The 18,624-nt window shown below is 38.4% G+C and overlaps 1 protein-coding gene across 13 annotated transcripts in view; it reads left to right on the forward strand.

The window, feature by feature from the left end:
- The window catches only part of RYR2 (ryanodine receptor 2), a 785,691-nt gene that overhangs the window by 734,185 nt on the left and 32,882 nt on the right, over positions 1 to 18,624 (forward strand). For all 13 annotated transcript variants that reach the window (XM_021934115.2, XM_021934128.2, XM_021934136.2 and 10 more), the window contains 9 exons: positions 1,274 to 1,355; positions 3,416 to 4,713; positions 5,736 to 5,803; positions 7,887 to 8,034; positions 11,117 to 11,203; positions 11,789 to 12,007; positions 13,482 to 13,612; positions 14,917 to 14,959; positions 16,126 to 16,259. In XM_021934115.2, coding sequence (XP_021789807.1) covers positions 1,274 to 1,355; positions 3,416 to 4,713; positions 5,736 to 5,803; positions 7,887 to 8,034; positions 11,117 to 11,203; positions 11,789 to 12,007; positions 13,482 to 13,612; positions 14,917 to 14,959; positions 16,126 to 16,259 — 2,210 coding nt within the window. The remainder of the gene's footprint in view (positions 1 to 1,273; positions 1,356 to 3,415; positions 4,714 to 5,735; positions 5,804 to 7,886; positions 8,035 to 11,116; positions 11,204 to 11,788; positions 12,008 to 13,481; positions 13,613 to 14,916; positions 14,960 to 16,125; positions 16,260 to 18,624) is intronic.

Here is an 18,624-nt window from a genome sequence, read left to right on the forward strand (position 1 = left end):
TAGGGATATTTTGGTAAGTAAAGGAGACCGACATGAAGCAAATGTAGACCCTCACAAGAGAGTTCTCATCCTGATATTTTTCCATCAGGGTATTGACATCTGGTGCTACCTAGCACCTGTTCATGGTTTATAGTTTCCGTAACAGCTATTTAGAAAGAAAATGTCTCATCCTCCCAACACAGTAGGAATTTAGCTTCATATGTACCAAAATCTGAATAAAATGCCTTGTACAAATTTTTTAAAGAATAGTTTAAAAAATAGATGAGATGTAAAGTTATGCAGATGTAAGTATGATCTGTATTTCCAGGGACTGTAGCTAAGCATACTGATGTTTAGACACAATATGTCTTCGAAAAAGAATGTTTCTTTATGGTAAAAAATCAAAAGCAAAAACAAAATTTTAACCAGAGTAATATTGGAAAGCTTAATCAAATTGGTAAATAAGATACATTGTACAATATTAGTACAATGTTGTACTAATAGGTAATACCTGTGTAGGTTTTTGGTTAATTTATCTAACAAATAAATTTATAAGTTTATCTTCTATGGTGCTTATATGCCTATATTTTTCTATGTGAAGTTGATTTTTACATAGTAGTACCTAGAAGAAGTTAGAAAGTTAGAAGAAAAAAATGCGGGCTTTTCAAATAAAAGATAGATAGATGTCAAATGTGCAGAAGCTCTTGAGTCTTGCTTGGCATTGGAGAATATATCACTGTTATGGTTCTTTCATATTATTGCTAGATATGTTCATTGTCCGCACAAATACTTTCTTTTTTCTGAGATGCAGTCTTGCTCTGTCACCTGGGCTGGAGTGCAGTGGGGTGATCTCTGCTTACTGCAACCTCCACTTCCCAGGCTCAAGCAATTCTCATGCCTCAGCCTCCTGAGTAGCTGAGATTACAAGTGTGCACTACCATGCTTAGCTAACTTTCTGTATTTTTAGTAGAGACGGGATTTTGCCATGTTGCCCAGGTTGATCACAAACTCCTGAGTTCAGGTGATCAGTGCACCTCGGCCTCCCAGAGTGCTGGGATTACAGGCGTGAGCCACTGTTCCTAGCCTACAAATACTTTAAAGAACATTAGCTGAAATCAGTAATACTTTTTAATTGTGAAGTATAACTGTTTTTAATATTTGACCCTCCTTTAGTTCCATAATGCTTCACGTGCTTACTATTTATTGCCAGAGCAGTATCTTTCTGTGAGTAATTATGATGTTCTTGCTGCACAGTTTTCTTGCATTATCTCAAATGCAATGTTAATATTTTCAGGATTCCAGTCAAATTGAACTTTTAAAAGAATTAATGGATCTGCAGAAGGATATGGTGGTCATGTTGCTGTCCATGCTAGAAGGTAGTTTTGATTTATATACTTTTAAATTCCCTTTATTATTTTATTTAAAGGATCAGCATGGGCTTGCTTATGGAATCAGAGTGTAGCATAGAATAAAATAACACTAAGACATGGTAGATGTCTTGGATTTATTGCTGGCTTATTATTCTTTTTCTCATAATAGTTTTTTTCTTAAAGGGAGATCCTGCATATCTCAGTTTACATATCTACAGAATGAAAATGGTACTTTATAACACTTTTCATTTCATAGTGATAGCCTAAAAAGTAAGCTCTCCAGACAGTCTATATTTTATTTGTTAGTGTGTTTGTCCATAAGCAGTGGGGGTTTCGGACATCTGAAGTCCACATTGGATAACTTCCAGCGGTGTAAGCTGCTTGCATAATCAGTGGGGATTTTGGACATTGGGATAATGTCCAACTGGGTAAGCTGCTGCTTTGAAAAGACCACAGAGTCACTCCTTTGGGTTCTTAAAGCCGTGGCACTGCAGGGAAAGCCTCTGTCCCCCAAGGATGCTGGCAGCCGTAGTCTTGTTCTCCCCACCAAAGCCTCAGTTTTAATTTTCTCTTTTTTTTTTTTTTTTTTTCTGTAGCTGGCAGGAAACGTAGTGGTTAAGAGCTTGGGCTCCAAATCCACCGCCAGAGTTTAAATCCTGACTTCCTTACCTCTGGGTGGTATGACCCTTGGACAAGCTGCATCTCCCTTTTTTCAGCTTCCTCTTCTGCAAAATAGATGATAGATTGATGTGAGAATTCAGTGGAATCCTATAAATACAACCAAAACAACTGAAAAATGTTCGGTATTACGGTGCCTATCACTTTTTCTTAACTTCTTCCTATTTTCTCTCCGAGTCTGCCACACATGGTATAACTCCACTTTAGTTAACGGAGGCAGTTGTCATGCCTCGTGCTAGGACTTTGAAGTGGCAGCATTTGCTTAAAGTCCTTAGTTGGCAGCAACAGTAGCCACTTTATACCCTTTAAGCACAGGATCCATTTTTCCATGCATGGCCCCGATTCAGATTTTGGGTTAAATACTAACAGCAGCAATAATAACTGCAGCAGCAGCAACCACGGCAGTGACTTAAAACCAACTTCATAATGTGCCAGGTACTGGATTAAGTACTTATGTAATCCTAGTGACCAGTTTATGAGTTTTATGGTATTATTATCTCAAGTTTGCAAATGAGGAAACTGAGGTACACAGAGGCTAAGAAATCTGCCCACATTGCCGAGCACATCAAACCTGGATTCAAACCCAACGATGGAGCTCCAGATCGCACACTCTTACCACCACGGTGCTTACTGCTTCCCAGATTGACTCTGTGGACCTCTGACCAGCGACCTTTCTTCTCTTGCATGTCTTTGTGTTATATCGCACATTCTGTTCAATGAATAAAAGCACTCTGTAATCCTGTAGTTCAGGAATCTGCCATTTTCTAACTATACAACACAAATCATGAAGAAATGTAGAAAGGTGCTTTCCATTATGAATTAGGAAAAGCATACAGTTTGCTCTCAGCATCTGGTCTGAAGACCTGGCACTAACCTTTAATAATTAAGTCACAATGGGCCCATTTTAATTTAGTCTTGTTGAACTTCAATTTCCTCATCGGTAAAATTAGGGTTAACAAAAAGTACCTGCCTTACGTATAAACGTTAAATCAGATATTGTCTATGATAGTGACTTTTCAACTCTAAAGGGCTGAGCAAATGTTTATTTTTATTATTAATATGAAACTTGATTTTAGTTTCTGGCTCTTTGGCTCATTTTCTTTATCTAAAACATGTTGCTTCTTTGATTAATTTGAGGGGAAAAATGTCAACTTTTGTTGAAACATTTTATGTGTGTCAGTCTAATTACTTTGTAAATAGCGTTATGCATGTTTGTGTAATCACTTTTCAAACTATAGTTTATAAATAATTATCTTTTTATAGAGTGAGCGATAAACCAGGACATATCCTTGATTCAGATGTTATTAAAGATCTATATTGTTATTTTCTCTATGATCATTGATTTTGTTACAGTTTCTTGTAAACAAATGCAATTGCTTTACCACCAGGTAATGTTGTTAACGGAACGATTGGCAAACAGATGGTGGATATGCTTGTGGAATCTTCCAACAATGTGGAGATGATTCTCAAATTTTTTGACATGTTCTTAAAACTGAAAGATTTGACGTCGTCTGATACTTTTAAAGAATATGACCCCGATGGCAAGGGAGTCATTTCCAAGAGGGACTTCCACAAAGCGATGGAGAGTCATAAGCACTACACGCAGTCAGAAACAGAATTTCTTTTGTCTTGTGCGGAGACGGATGAGAATGAAACCCTTGACTATGAGGAGTTCGTCAAACGCTTCCACGAACCTGCAAAGGACATCGGCTTCAATGTCGCCGTCCTTCTGACAAACCTCTCTGAGCACATGCCCAACGATACCCGACTTCAGACTTTCCTAGAATTAGCCGAGAGTGTCCTGAATTATTTCCAGCCCTTTCTGGGCCGCATCGAAATCATGGGAAGCGCCAAACGCATCGAGAGAGTCTATTTTGAAATCAGTGAGTCTAGCCGAACCCAGTGGGAGAAGCCCCAGGTCAAGGAGTCCAAACGACAGTTCATATTTGATGTGGTCAATGAAGGAGGAGAAAAAGAGAAGATGGAACTCTTTGTGAACTTCTGCGAGGACACCATCTTCGAAATGCAGCTGGCGGCTCAGATCTCAGAGTCGGATTTGAACGAGAGGTCAGCGAATAAGGAAGACAGTGAGAAGGAGAGGCCGGAAGAGCAAGGGCCGAGAATGGCTTTCTTCTCCATTCTGACGGTCAAGTCGGCCCTGTTTGCGCTCAGGTACAATATCTTGACCCTTATGAGAATGCTCAGTCTGAAGAGCCTGAAGAAGCAGATGAAAAAAGTCAAAAAGATGACCGTGAAGGACATGGTCACGGCCTTCTTTTCATCCTACTGGAGTATTTTTATGACCCTCTTGCACTTCGTGGCCAGCGTTTTCAGAGGCTTTTTCCGCATCATTTGCAGCCTGCTGCTTGGGGGAAGCCTCGTCGAAGGTGCTAAAAAGATCAAAGTTGCAGAACTCTTAGCCAACATGCCAGACCCCACTCAGGATGAGGTTAGGGGAGATGGGGAGGAGGGAGAGAGAAAAACCCTGGAAGCCGCCCTGCCCTCTGAGGATCTGACCGACTTAAAGGAGCTCACAGAAGAGAGTGACCTTCTTTCGGACATCTTCGGCCTGGATCTGAAGAGAGAAGGAGGACAGTACAAACTAATCCCTCATAATCCAAATGCTGGGCTCAGTGACCTCATGAGCAACCCAGTCCCCATGCCTGAGGTGCAAGAAAAATTTCAGGTAATTTATCTCTAAGTCACAGCAGCATTCTCTCTGGACTTCAGGGGGGTATAATAGATGATCATTAGACCAGGTTCCATGCTACTGCCTGAACGGTGTTACCTACGTGACTTGAATTTCCAAAGAGAAATGCTTTTTGGTAGACAAAGTTAGTGTTGAGTCCTTATGAATTATTATATTATCTTAAATTATTAAGGTGTAAGCTTCAGTACCCACCCTAACTGGAGCCTACATCTTTCTCCTACATCTCTTGAATATACTTGAAAAGTATATTCAAGTATGCATATACTTTTATATGCATATTTGAAAAATTGGGAAAAGAAAGAAAACTTTTCGATGCCTGTAGTGGCATTATCCTCACAGAGAATTGAAATTTTCTCCTCTGTTCTGTGATTCTCTTTGGCCTGTTTTCAATTATGTTCTTTGTAGTCATTAGTCCATAGAGCCACAGTCCATCCATAAATATGGCATATTTACCAAGTGTCTGACACCACTGGGTATGTAGGGAATTCAAAGGTAAGATGGGGTCACTGCCTTCAAATTACCTTAAAAAGTTTATTCCAGAGATAAAACTAACACACATGAAGAAACTAGAAAATGATTAACTGTTAAATAGTATAGGCAGGGCAGTAGGGGTTGCTTATCTTGAGAGAATGGCAATGCCAGTATAGTTTAAAGTAGTTAGATAGGAATGAAGAGGTAGGACTTAAATTGGCCTCAAAGGATGAGTAAGGTTTTAGTAGGTGCTTAAGATAAAGAAGGGTATTTCAGAAATGAGAAAAGAGAGTAAACAGGAGTCCCAGAAAGTTTGTCCCTACTGCTGGTGCAGTAGGTCAGTGTGCAGAAGAAGTGGGAGATGTTTGGCCCCGTAAAATGAAAAACACGTGGCACTTTTATCGTGGTGGAAGCAAGAGGGTATCTTCTATAGGTTATGGTTTGACACATGGTCACATGGCTCCCTAAATTCATTCAAAGGTGATGGGTAATCCTGGTTTTTTTTTCCCCCCATTGACTCATTCAAGGAACAGAAGGCAAAAGAAGAAGAAAAGGAAGAAAAAGAAGAAACCAAATCTGAACCTGAAAAAGCCGAGTATGTATAGTTTGCATATACTGTTCCTTCATTTCAGTTTGTCATTACATCTCTTTTTCTTGTACTCTGTCTTTGGGAGCCGCAAGGGAGAATCTCATATTGCCAAGGAGCCACAGAACTAATTCTGCCATCTCCGTGGAGAGGCTTTGATGGCGAGGACCTCAGGCCACAGGCAGTGATCACTGTAGATGCTCCCAGGGCTGCCATTCTAGTCTTTTCCTTTCATTCCATGTGGCTCTCCGTTTGTGTGACTCCCTGTCAGCAGGAAAGACTCCAGTGAGTCCATGGAATGCTGTTTGTAAGAGCACTCAGGGCCACAATTCTGTCTTTAAAAATCACTCATGTATTTCTGTCCTTTTCAAGGAAGGAGGAAACAAACATTCCAAATGCACCTTCACAGAATCCTGCGGAGTGATGCTCCTTAAACCACAGACCCAGGGCCACATGCATAAAACTCACCAGGAGAGTTGGTTAAAACTAACATTCCAACATAAAGTATTAAAAAAAAAAAAAAAAAAAAAACTAACATTCTTGGGCCCCAAACTATAGACCCAGGGCCACATGCATAAAAATCCCCAGGAGAGTTGGTTAAAAGAAACATTCCTGGGCCCCAGGGCATAGATCCTGCCTCAGCAGGTCTGGTGTGGGGCCTGGGAACCTTCATTTTCACCAACACTCCTGGTATCAATGCAGCAATAAAAAAGAGCTGGATGTGAGGCGATGGAAATGCATAACTCCCTCATAACACCAGGTTTCTGTGAATAATCGAAGCCTGCATCTTTCTCCACGTTTATAGAATTTTATACGCACATTTGAAAAGTTGGGGGAAGAAAGGAAGCTTTTAGGTGCCTGTAGTGCCACTATTCTCCCATAGCGTTAAAATTTTCTCCTCTGTTCTGTCATTTTCTTTGGTCTGTTTTCATCGTATGTTCTTTGTAGTCAGCACTATGCATTGTCATAGACCTTACACTATTGGGTCTGTTGTAAAAATGGTCACATAAAAAGTAGACATATAACAAATAACAGCAAGACAGGCATTTCAATGGCAATTCTTTAATATCCACCTCATATGAGTTAAGTATAGCTTATATATTAATATTTCTGGTTTATGTATTAATACATATGACTTCACTTTAATTTAATGAAGGACTGATATTTTGTACCCAAAGGATATCAAATGTCAATTCTTCTAATTCCATTATTGTCTGGAATTAATATAACATTACTATAATTCACTTAATTAATATATTTTATTTAATGAAATTAATTATACATGTGAACAATTAAGTGTGTAGGCCTCTGATTTTAAATCTTAATGGCAAATGTTAAAAATTGTGCATTAAAATTACAGGCTGGGTGCAGTGGCTCACGCGTGTAATCCAGGCTGGGTGTGGTGGCTCACGCGTGTAATCCAGGCTGGGTGCAGTGGCTCACGCGTGTAATCCAGGCTGGGTGCGGTGGCTCACACCTGTAATCCCAGCACTTCGGGAGGCCGAGACGGATGGATCGTGAGATCAGGAGTTCATGGTGACCAGCCTGGCGAACACGGTGAAACCCGGTCTTCTACTAAAAATATAAAAAAGTTAGCCGGGCATGGTGGCACATCCCTATAATCCCAGCTACTTGGAAAGGCTGAAGCAGGAGAATGACTTGAACCCAGGAGGTAGAGGTTGCAGTGAGCTGAGATGGTGCCCCTGCATTCCAGCCAGGGTGACAGAGCAAGACTCCTTCTCAAAAAAAAAATTTGAAATTATAATTTAAAAATAGGATATGTTGGACAGTCACAGCAAAGTCGGTCTTCATTTTTTTTTAATGTTTTATTGCAGAATTGGAAGGAATCTGCTATGTATAAAGTCAAGCCTATAAAATGTCCTCTATATTTCAGCTTCATAGAATCTGTGATCAAGAGGAACTCTTACCCCTGATTCTAAAATTCAGAATATTATTGTTCACCAGAAAAGAAATTAGTTTTCAGAAGTGATACAATGGTCTAAAATATTTGTTCACTTGGGTAATTTTCCACAACACCCGTTTAGTTCTTTAGTTTCTGTGGAGCTTATATTTTGTTCATCTGTTTTCACAGGGGAGAAGATGGAGAAAAAGAAGAGAAAGCCAAGGAAGACAAGGGCAAACAAAAGTTGAGGCAGCTTCACACACACAGATACGGAGAACCGGAAGTGCCCGAGTCAGCGTTCTGGAAGAAAATCATAGCATACCAACAGAAACTTCTAGTAAGATGTTTTAGAATGAATATTGTTACTGATATAGTACAATACCATAATAATTTAGGCTCAGTAAATATTTGCTGACCTCTCCCTGAGTGACAATTAGGGAACCAGGTTAGCCCAGCACATGTTTGATTTGCCCATTGTAGTGTGTTTATCTTTTATAGTGAATGTATCTGGCCCACCGCTCCCCACTGTCAAACCCATGACCTCTACTCATGTTCACACTCCCTGAAACCCTTTCATTTGGTTCCTGCCAGGACAGCACTCCCAGTGTCTGCCCACAAAGACGCTAGAATAAAAATATTCTGAGGACCTGCAACAGATTTTAAAGCAAGATGTGCCTTCTAGGGCACAAGTAATTCAAATTAATGTTCCAGAACTCGATTAGTCAGTATTTCTATAACATCGCCCTTTTACTTAAAAATCCAGGTATAAAAATATTAGCTAATTGAGCCACTTTCCATTGATAATAAGAAAGTCTATTCAAAAGTATTCTTTAGAGAGAGGGATTACAGTTCTTTATGTAGTGTCCTGTACATTTTGCAGAGGTGTTCCCCTAATTAGTAAAGCACACATTCATATCTGGAAAACAACGAAAAAAGGTATAGCTCTGTCTATTCATATTGATCTTGAAATTCTTAAAAATATTATTTGAAAGGCCTTTTATAAGCATGCGTGTGTAATGTCATATATATACACATACATGGGTATCTCCTATCCTTTTCCTCCTTTGCAAAAATTATACATATGTATCGATATATGTATAATTTTTATAATTATGTGTATATATGTATAATTTTTATAAATTTTTATAATTTTCATAAAGGAGGAAAAGGATAGGAGATAAGCATGTAGAATCCACCTACAAGAGGTACTGACCAGTGATGTTAGACCTAGAAATTAAGAACAACAACCCTCATAATAAAGCCATTTGAACAGCAGAATCATATTTAGTATTTTATAGCCCTTGAGAAATCAACAATTGACAACCCAGAAACTCAATGGACTGTAGAATTTCTCTTATAAGGAAAGAGGACTGTCCTCAGTAATTATATATTCTAAATGCTTATCTTTAAATATGTTTATGTATTATGTATTTTAGGCAAATTAATTTAGTTGTAACTACATTTTCCTAAACCATCTTGTATTTTTCCCTATATTACGTAATACAGAATACATGGAACATAAATGTTTCCTAGATAACTCTGAATAATTATTAATTTGGTATGCCATAGTGGCTTCCATGGCTGCAGGTATAGTTCTATTACAAATAGTTTAAAGGTTGAATGGGCTCCGCACTACCCCAGTGGGTTCCTGAAGAATGTGTTTAACTACAGTTGTGTAAACCAAGTAGTTGAGATTTTGCTTCCAGCTCTCACTGTGCCAGGGTTCACATGTTCTGTTGTCTCTGCACAGCTCCTCCCTTTTCCTGCATCTCTTTGCTATCTTTCTCGGCTCACCGATTTGCATGCACGTGACCAATCATGGCCACATCCGTCTACCAAAGGCCCCTTTTCCCCTAAGTGAGAGCTCAGGCTAGCTAACTCAGCCTCTGTGACCCAGATCCACCTTCCAAGGAGAACCAGTGAAACTGACCCAGTCTGGGCGTGGTGGACAGCCTTGTTCCAGTAATCTCTGGCAGTAAAGATGGGGTCCTGTGTGGGGAAATGACACGAACAGAGATGGGGTGTGTACACAGAGGGGGATATCATTCTGAGGTGTTACATTTGGATGTAGCTTTACTATGGTAAATCCCCTGACATATCCACTTATATTATATTGACATCTCCCACTCAATATTAAAACAAATACTTAATGTCCACCATAATCTATTACTTTAAACCCACTTCTCGAGGCTTTATTTTTTCCCAGCCCAATAAATTGTACCAGCGGTTCACTTAGTTGCTCAGGCTGCCAAATTCAGAAGTTATCATCTTTGAACCCTCTTTGTCACCTTAAATACAACCCAACAATAATTCTTCTCAGTTGTTCCAAATACATCGAGTCTGCCCAGTTCTTGCCATCTCCACAGGTACCATTAAGTCCAGCCCACCACCATGAACCTCACCTCTGCCTGACGTCTGGTATAACTTACTTTCTGACTGGTCCTCTTGCTTTCACTCTTGTTCTACTACTATCAGTTTTCCACATAGTAGCTGGAGTGGTCCTTCCAAATCATGATCCAACTGCACCAAGCCCCCCTCAAATCCTCTAATAGCTTCCCATCCCACCTAGACTAAAACAATAATTATACTAGAATATTACATTTATTATAATGATATAATAATATTAATAACAAACGTTCCCTATATTAACATTTCATCCGCAAAGCGCACTTAAGAGTTAGGTCTATTGTTATCCCACTTCGCATACAGATGAGCAGAGTGATGCTACAGAAAAGATTAAGTCATTTGTCCATATCCCACACTAGGAAATGGAGGCAGGCAGCCTTCATATCCAGGCAGTGAGGCCTCAGAGGTTGTAAACTGAACCACCACACTGGCAAAGACAAGACAACCTTTATCAGAAGCCCACAAAACCCTGCCCCCTGCTCACCTGCTTGATCATAGCCCCCTGCCACCCCCACACACCAGTCTCCCTTCTTCTCACTGTGTTTCCTTCTATTTCTCAAACACACCGACATCACTCCTAACTCAGGGCCTCTGCCCTTGTTGCTCCTGTCTTTGACACACTCTTTCACCAAATGTTTGCATAACCTGCTCCCTTCCTGTATTCAGGCCTCTCTTGTTCAAAGCTCACCTCCTGAGATAAATCTTCCCAGACCAGCACCATCTAAAATAGCACCCCTATTCCCTAAGCTCCTAACCTGATGTAGTTTTCTTCTTAGTATTTAACGTTCTCTGAAATTATGTTTTTCATTTGTGAGAATGCTTTTTTATTCTTTATCTCCTCCATGGTGGCAGAAATGTTCTCCCTCACTGTTAGGTCTGCAGCACCAAGAATAGTGCTTGAAACAGTAGCCTTGCAATCAACTGTTTGGGGTAAATGAATGAATGCTTTATTTAAATTGCAGATTTCAAGTCTCTTGATTCAGTGACCTTCTCATAATGTTTTTCACCCTCAGAACTATTTTGCTCGCAACTTTTACAACATGAGAATGTTAGCCTTATTTGTCGCATTTGCTATCAATTTCATCTTGCTCTTTTATAAGGTACGTACATCTTTGTTTTAATAACTGGTATAAAACTACAAATAGAAATGAATGTAAAGATTTCACGATGAACATATCTACTACTGCTAGTGAACACGTCTAAACCTATCATGAAATACTGACGCCTAGCCACTGATATCACTGTTATCTAGGAAGGCAAGATTTGTTCCTGAGAAGTAAGAAATGCCTCAACTGAAGGGCATTTGATTTAGCAGAGGGCTTACCCACACTATTCCCAGCCTAATTTAGCTGAATATCTTACTTGTGATTATGTCTGGGTGTGGCATACCTGTATTATATTACATTCTTTTATAATTAAGAAGAGAGCTTAGCCATCTCATTTTTTTCTTGCATGCACTGGAATCCTCAGAACTTTTGGTTGAATAAGAATGAATTTTAAAAGTATGTTCACTACTTGCCTTTGGTTTTTGAAAAGCTATCGTTTTTAGCCTTTGCTATTAGTCCTTTCATTATGCAGTAACTTCACATTCAACTATTTGCTAAAAAGGCTGTATTTCTTTTCTTTTGCTTGCAATGATATCCTAGATGCAGCAAATTGACTCTACTTTAAATGCTTTGAATCAGGTCTCCACTTCTTCTGTGGTTGAAGGAAAGGAGCTCCCCACTAGAAGTTCAAGTGAAAATGCCAAAGTGACCAGCCTGGACAGCGGCTCCCATAGAATCATCGCAGTTCACTATGTACTGGAGGAGAGCAGTGGCTACATGGAGCCCACGTTGCGTATCTTAGCTATTCTCCACACGGTCATTTCTTTCTTCTGCATCATTGGATACTACTGCTTGAAAGTAAGATAGTAAGGCACCAAGGTACCTGTGTGTGTGTGTGTGTGTGTGTGTTGCAGGCTGGACCTCTGGAGAAGCAGATTCTGAACTGGAAATGTTGTGTACAAAGTTTCTGACGGAATGCTCCATGAATCAACGTGCTTGGGGCAAATGGAGGAAGCAGGATGGGACAGAGGGGAAAGCTGGGCTACTGTAGACATAGCAGGTGCAGTCTCCAAAGCTGGGATGCCCCTTCAGGGCTGTCCTGGCCTGAGGCATTGGAGCCTGGCCATTTTATGTCTACATTGACTAGTCTGCCCTGGGAAGGGGCTATGGCCATCAGCTGTCTTAAAGTAGCTTTCTTTCATGTACTGATAATTATTCACATAGAGAATTTCGCCTATAACGGCCCTACAGAAGTAAGAGCTCACCCACCCACTATGTCTCATGGTAATGCAGTGATACTCCAGTATATTAAGACTTACAGAAATACATTGTATCGATCCTAGGAGTCATTTTATTGCTTTGTTATTAGGGAAGTATCTATTGCTATTCTTGGCAGAAATGCCTCATGATTTGTCACACTTCACCCAGAAAATAATGCAGCTTTATCCCTAGAGGCCTGCCAAGGGAACAATATAATTTGGTGAATAGAACCCAAGATAATCTCTCTCAGTGCTCAAGGCTGCCCATTACCTGTGCAAACCTCTTTATCTTTTCCTAGCAAGGCGCTTTTTCACTGTGATGCCTTTATTTCACTTTCACCACCCTCTGCCTCTGGTTGTAAATCTTGGAGAAGACATTTGAAAAAACCAGGGCTCAGCAAAAGACTAGAATGTAAAGTGTTCTTCAGGAACTCCTTTCCTCCCGTTTATTCTGTTTTATGGGAGTGCATATTCTTGGCTATTTCCAGAATATCTGTGTCTGTCTGCTGTCTGTGCCTTGTGTAAAGTCTGTCCATATAAAAAGAGGATCATTATGTTCCAGAGACATTTTGACAAACTGACAAAGATTTTTGCTGATGTTGAAATTAAAATGTATCTCAAATTAGTATGTGGTGATCCTGAGCATGAAATTATTAAAGAGGTTTCTCAAATGAAACTGCACTTTACTAGCATGCATTTGGGAACACTGCTGTGATGGCTAAATTTTATTTCATTCATTCATGTTGAGAGATATATGTAAAAAGAAAATGATTTTGCATAATCATCTTCTCGTCTTTGACGTTTAAAAATGATTTCATTAGTGTAATTATCTATAAGCCCCTATGTGTTTAAAAACATGCATATATGTAATATCTATTCTATATTCTGTTTTTCCAAAACCTTCTAGATGCTTCTTCCTGCTTGAATATAGCCGATTCATTTTCATTCAGTTTTTACCTTCCTGGAAGTACACAGGAAATATTTCTTTCCAAAAGCTGTTTTGTAAAGATAGTGACCACAAGAGATGCCAGTAAATCTAAACTAATTTTAACATATTTATTTTTCCTGTGTAGGTCCCATTGGTTATTTTTAAGCGAGAAAAGGAAGTAGCACGGAAATTGGAATTTGATGGGCTTTATATTACAGAACAGCCTTCAGAAGATGATATTAAAGGCCAGTGGGATAGACTCGTAATCAACACACAGTGAGTAAAGAATTATATGAGACATTTCTGTACTCACAAATTTCCAGACATGAAAATACTTGGTTGGAATTCCTGCAGATTTGTCAAAAGTTTAGCAGAGGTGAATAATAGTTATATATTCAGTCAAGAAAAATCTAAAGACTCAGCGCCGTCAGCCTCCTTAATGGATGTCCTCAATTTTTGCCCTCTGAGTTCTGAATTCCTTAATCAAAAATGGCTTAGAGTTCATTTCCACAGCACTGATGGAACTTCACATCCATTACTCAGCGTTCAGGGATGTGTGTAACAGAAAGTGCATGACCTGCAGGCAGGGTTATCTCATCCAAAAGCAGAGGAAGCAAAAATTATTCATTAAGGAAAAAGTTGTAGCATTAAAGGAAAACATATTGAATTTTACACCTTGAATATATCTGAGTTATCAACTTTCAGTACCATCAAGCGGCCTAGCATGAAACTAACTAAATGTTAGGACATGGTGTAAAATGTAAGACAGAAAAACAAAAGCTTTTCCTATCCAATAATCGTTTAGCCCTGTGAGATCAAGATCCAAACTACCAGCTGCTGTTCTGAATATAAATCCATCACAAAAGTATAATTTTTCACTGTAAAAAGAATTAGTACTGCAATAGTTGTAATAGTTTATATTTACTATTCAAGAGTGAAATCTTTTTTAAATTGTAATTAGTTTTGCTTATTAAAAGTTATTTGCTAATGGGTTCTGAGTTGTCAAATGGAGATGATTTATTTATACATGATACATGTTTATTCTAAATGCTAAATATTTTGTTTAGCAATTCTACCATTAATACTAAGTCTAAACAAGTCATTCCCTTTAGGTAAACTCTTTATGTATTAGTTAAGGTGCTAGAGTTGTGCTTTGGTGCTAAGCTCAAAGTTTCTTTGAGGATAACTGGTAGGAAGGAGATTTTTTTTCTTCATAGGAATAACAATGACAGGTTTCTAGATACTTTAATTTTTAAAGGCAATTGATAAACAGGTCTATGTATTGATATGATAAAAACAAATAAATAGCAATACTACCTAATAAATATTCTCATATTCTTCTCCATTAAAGTATCAGCTTATACGCTTTTGTATATATTTACATGTTAATATTTAAAATAATATTCAAATACCTATGATGCAGGAAATTATGTGATGTTAACCAAATTCATTGTAAGTTTACATGGATGGCAGGATATATGTTTACATATTATTTTAAGTATGCCATATATCCCAAATGATATGTTATTATTTGTCATTAAAAATAATACTATTTACTTCTATGCTTTTCTATATTTTAGGTCATTTCCCAACAACTACTGGGACAAATTTGTTAAAAGAAAGGTAATACTACTTGGAATCCTCTATATTTTTCTTAAAGCACAGTTCGGATTTTAATTTGATGTGATTCAGCTGTAGAATAAGATATCGAGGTATAATTTATCTGCCTATTAATGTCTCAAATTTTTTTTTTTTTTTTTTTTTTGAGGCGGAGTCTCGGTCTGTCGCCCAGGCTGGAGTGCAGTGGCGCGACCTTGGCTCACTGCAACTGTGTAACCTCCGCCTCCCGGGTTCAAGTGATTCTCCTGCCTCAGTCTCCCGAGTGGCTGGGATTACAGGCGCCCGCCACCACGCCTGGCTAATTTTTGCATTTTTAGTCAAGACGAGGTTTGGCCATGTTGGCCAGGCTCCGACTCCTGACCTCAGGTGATCCACCCGCCTTGATCTACCAAAGTGCTGGGATTACAGGCGTGAGCCACCACGTCCGGCCAAATACGAATTTCCAGAATAGCACATAATGGCCGGGCATGGTGGCAGGCTGAGGATGGTGACAAGGTTGCAGGTCCTGGTGTTACTGAAGAATTGCTGGGGTCAGGATACTCAGGGGAGTGGGGTGGAAAGATGGGCCTTGTGGTCAGAGAGTTGAGGGGTTGAAATCGAGAGCATGGAAGAATGCCACCCTGTGATGTGCCCCCTGTTAGCATGCAGAGGTCTATGCAGAGGATCATTGGCTGGGGAGTCAGGCATGGCCTGGTTGCTTCCTGGACCCCATCTCTTGCTGAGTTTAGCAACCATAGGCACATTCCACAAAGTTTTCTAAGGTACAGTTTCTTTATCTGCAGAATATCAATCACATGAAACCTACATATTGTGACAGACACACGGAATGAAGCATAATTTCTGACACAAAGTATTAATTTAGTAAAGGTCACTCTTATTCCATTTCCCTCCATTTCTTACACTTTTATTTCAGCTCATCTTCTTCCTTGGTATGTCTCCCTCTCTTGAATGAGAGAGAAATCTTATTCCTCAGATAGTTATTATGTAAAATGCAGTGAATTTGTTCAGACCTTAAGCATGTGATCATAGAAGATGAGCCATAAACTAGATTTTAGGTGATTGTTAGGGCAAATATACAGTAAGTATAAAAATGATTAGATGTTTTATACACACATATAGATATTACTTAATGGTTGAAGCCAACAAAATGCTTTTTCTCATACCCCAAGGTAATGGATAAGTATGGAGAGTTCTACGGCCGAGACAGAATTAGTGAATTACTTGGCATGGACAAGGCAGCTCTGGACTTCAGTGATGCCAGAGAAAAGAAGAAGCCAAAGAAAGACAGCTCCTTATCAGCTGTGTAAGTGTTACTTCGGCTCTATCCTACAGACTTAGATTGAAAAGGGAAAACATTAATACATTTCTAAACTTGTGCATTGATTTCCTTTCCTTTAATGTCAGAAGAATAGATAGATGAGGAAAACAGAATGTATATAAAGCCTACTTTTACACTCCTTGGTATTTGGAACTCTGGAATCATTGGATTTTTTTCTGTTAATTTTGGAGGTACCTTTTAATATTTACAAGAGGAAAGAAAGACTATTCATGTTTTTGACTTAATTTGCCTTCTGTGTCTTTAAATGATCCTTAAATCTAAGTAAAACACACACAAAAACTCAATATATGGCTCATTTCTGGTAATTCCTGTTTGAAAAAATATTAGTTCCCTTTTCCAAAACATAAGAAAATTATGTAGCCCTTTTATTTACAATGTTCAGAGGAACTCATATTACTTTATTATAATTATTGTATTTTTTTGAATAGCAAAGGCTTAGTATGTCAGAAATAATATCTCGTCCTACTATTACTTGTAAAGTTTACTTCAAAATGAAACACTCTTTATATACTGCTTTCGTGGAATAATGTTTTTAAACCAGTTGAGTTGAATGTACCTGAGTTTAAATGTCACACACACACACACACACACACACACACACACACACACACACAGAGTGTGAGTGTAGAGATATATACATACATACATCTAGCAAATTTGATCAACTGAATCTCTGGAATAAAAGTAAGACATGCTTTTAAAAATGTAATTGCTTGTTGTAGTCACTTAATGATTCTGGAAGAAACAATACTTTCTCTTAACATGATTAGGGATGTGATGGTTACTTTGAAAACATATTTATGGTTCTGTGAAGCAGTATTATTTTCTTAGATAATCTGTTACCTAGCATTAAAAAGATAGTTTGGTTGGCCTATCTCATTGGTCATATTGTTTTTATCTATCTGAAAACTTATTAGAGCTACTTGGGTCTTTAAAGTTAAGGTGAACTTGTTTTTGAACTTATTGTTGAAAAGAACTTAGATCAGTAAATGTGAATTAAGGTCCAAAATATTACCTGAGTACTCTAGGAAAACAAATGTATATTTAAAGGTTATGCCACTGCATGTAAAATTGAACACAGATGAGCAATCCTTAGGACCTGTGTCCCTTATGTTAGAAAAGTATAAAAAATATATATCATATGAAACAAGAACTAGGGTGTGAGTGAGGCTGAGCATCCCACAGACATTTTCAGATCCTTAATAAGCAATACCGAATTAAGTAGTTTTACTGAGTTATGCATTTTCTATGGTCACCTTTGTTACTCTAGAAAAAAAAGTCTGAAAAAATAGAAGGGAAGTTTAGGCTGCTTTTCTGCTATGAAGAAATAGTTTTAAATTGGCATAGTTTTCTACCATTATACATAGTAAATGTGTGTAAGTTTGACCCCTAGCAAAGTACCAAGAAGTTCATATAGCATTTAACACCTTCACAAATGGAGAATAAAATTAGAAGAATAAAGTTCTGGTAAATAATGTACAACTAGGAAAAAAATTTACATATAATGTCTCTTTAACTAAAGCATTTAGGAAGGTCAGGTTTTAAAAGATTATCCGATTTATATATGAACCCTATCTTAATGTGAACATTGAAATACAAGGATGATTTATGTATTTATTTATCAAACACATAAGGCTTGGTATGTGCACCTTTAAATAAGTGGCCAGCTCCATTTCTGGGGGTGGAATAGCTGCAAGCAGTCAGAAAGTCTGCATTTGTGTCCTCATTGGGGAGGAAAGGAGATCGCAAAACTAAGCTTGCTGGTTATAGTTTACCCTTGACTGGAGCTTTGGCATCCTCCTGCCCGCGCGACCAGGAAGACCGTGTTCTGATTGGCTTAGCTCAGCCATGGCCCTGCCCCAGGGGTGGGGTCAGCCTCACCCAAACAGCATGGCTACCACTTACGGGTGAGAAATGAGTGGGTGTGCTGCTGTGTGATATTGATGGTATACTGTCACACTAAAGTATGCTAGAGATGGAAAATAACTCTGAAGAATAATTTTTAAAATAAAATAAGAAACCACCATAGGCAATTCATACATCCTGATATAAACCGTTATTTTGTTTTAGATTGCTTTAATGTAAAATAATTATGCTCTCATGCAAATTACTCCATTTTTTTCTCCCAACTCTTCCTTTTTTAATTTAAGAAAAAACATTCTTATATTGAAACCTGTTGTAAATATTTATGGAACTTTTTTTAAAGGCTCCTGTGATAAAATTCTAGTTCATAGATAACTTTATTTCTTTAAGGATAAAAAAATTTTTTTAAATCCTGTACTAAGTTAACTGAGCCTTAACCCTTAGTGAAAAAAATCTCCTAAAAAGT

The sequence above is a fragment of the Papio anubis genome, chromosome 1 (assembly GCF_008728515.1).
Source record: "Papio anubis isolate 15944 chromosome 1, Panubis1.0, whole genome shotgun sequence".
Lineage (NCBI taxonomy): Eukaryota > Metazoa > Chordata > Mammalia > Primates > Cercopithecidae > Papio > Papio anubis.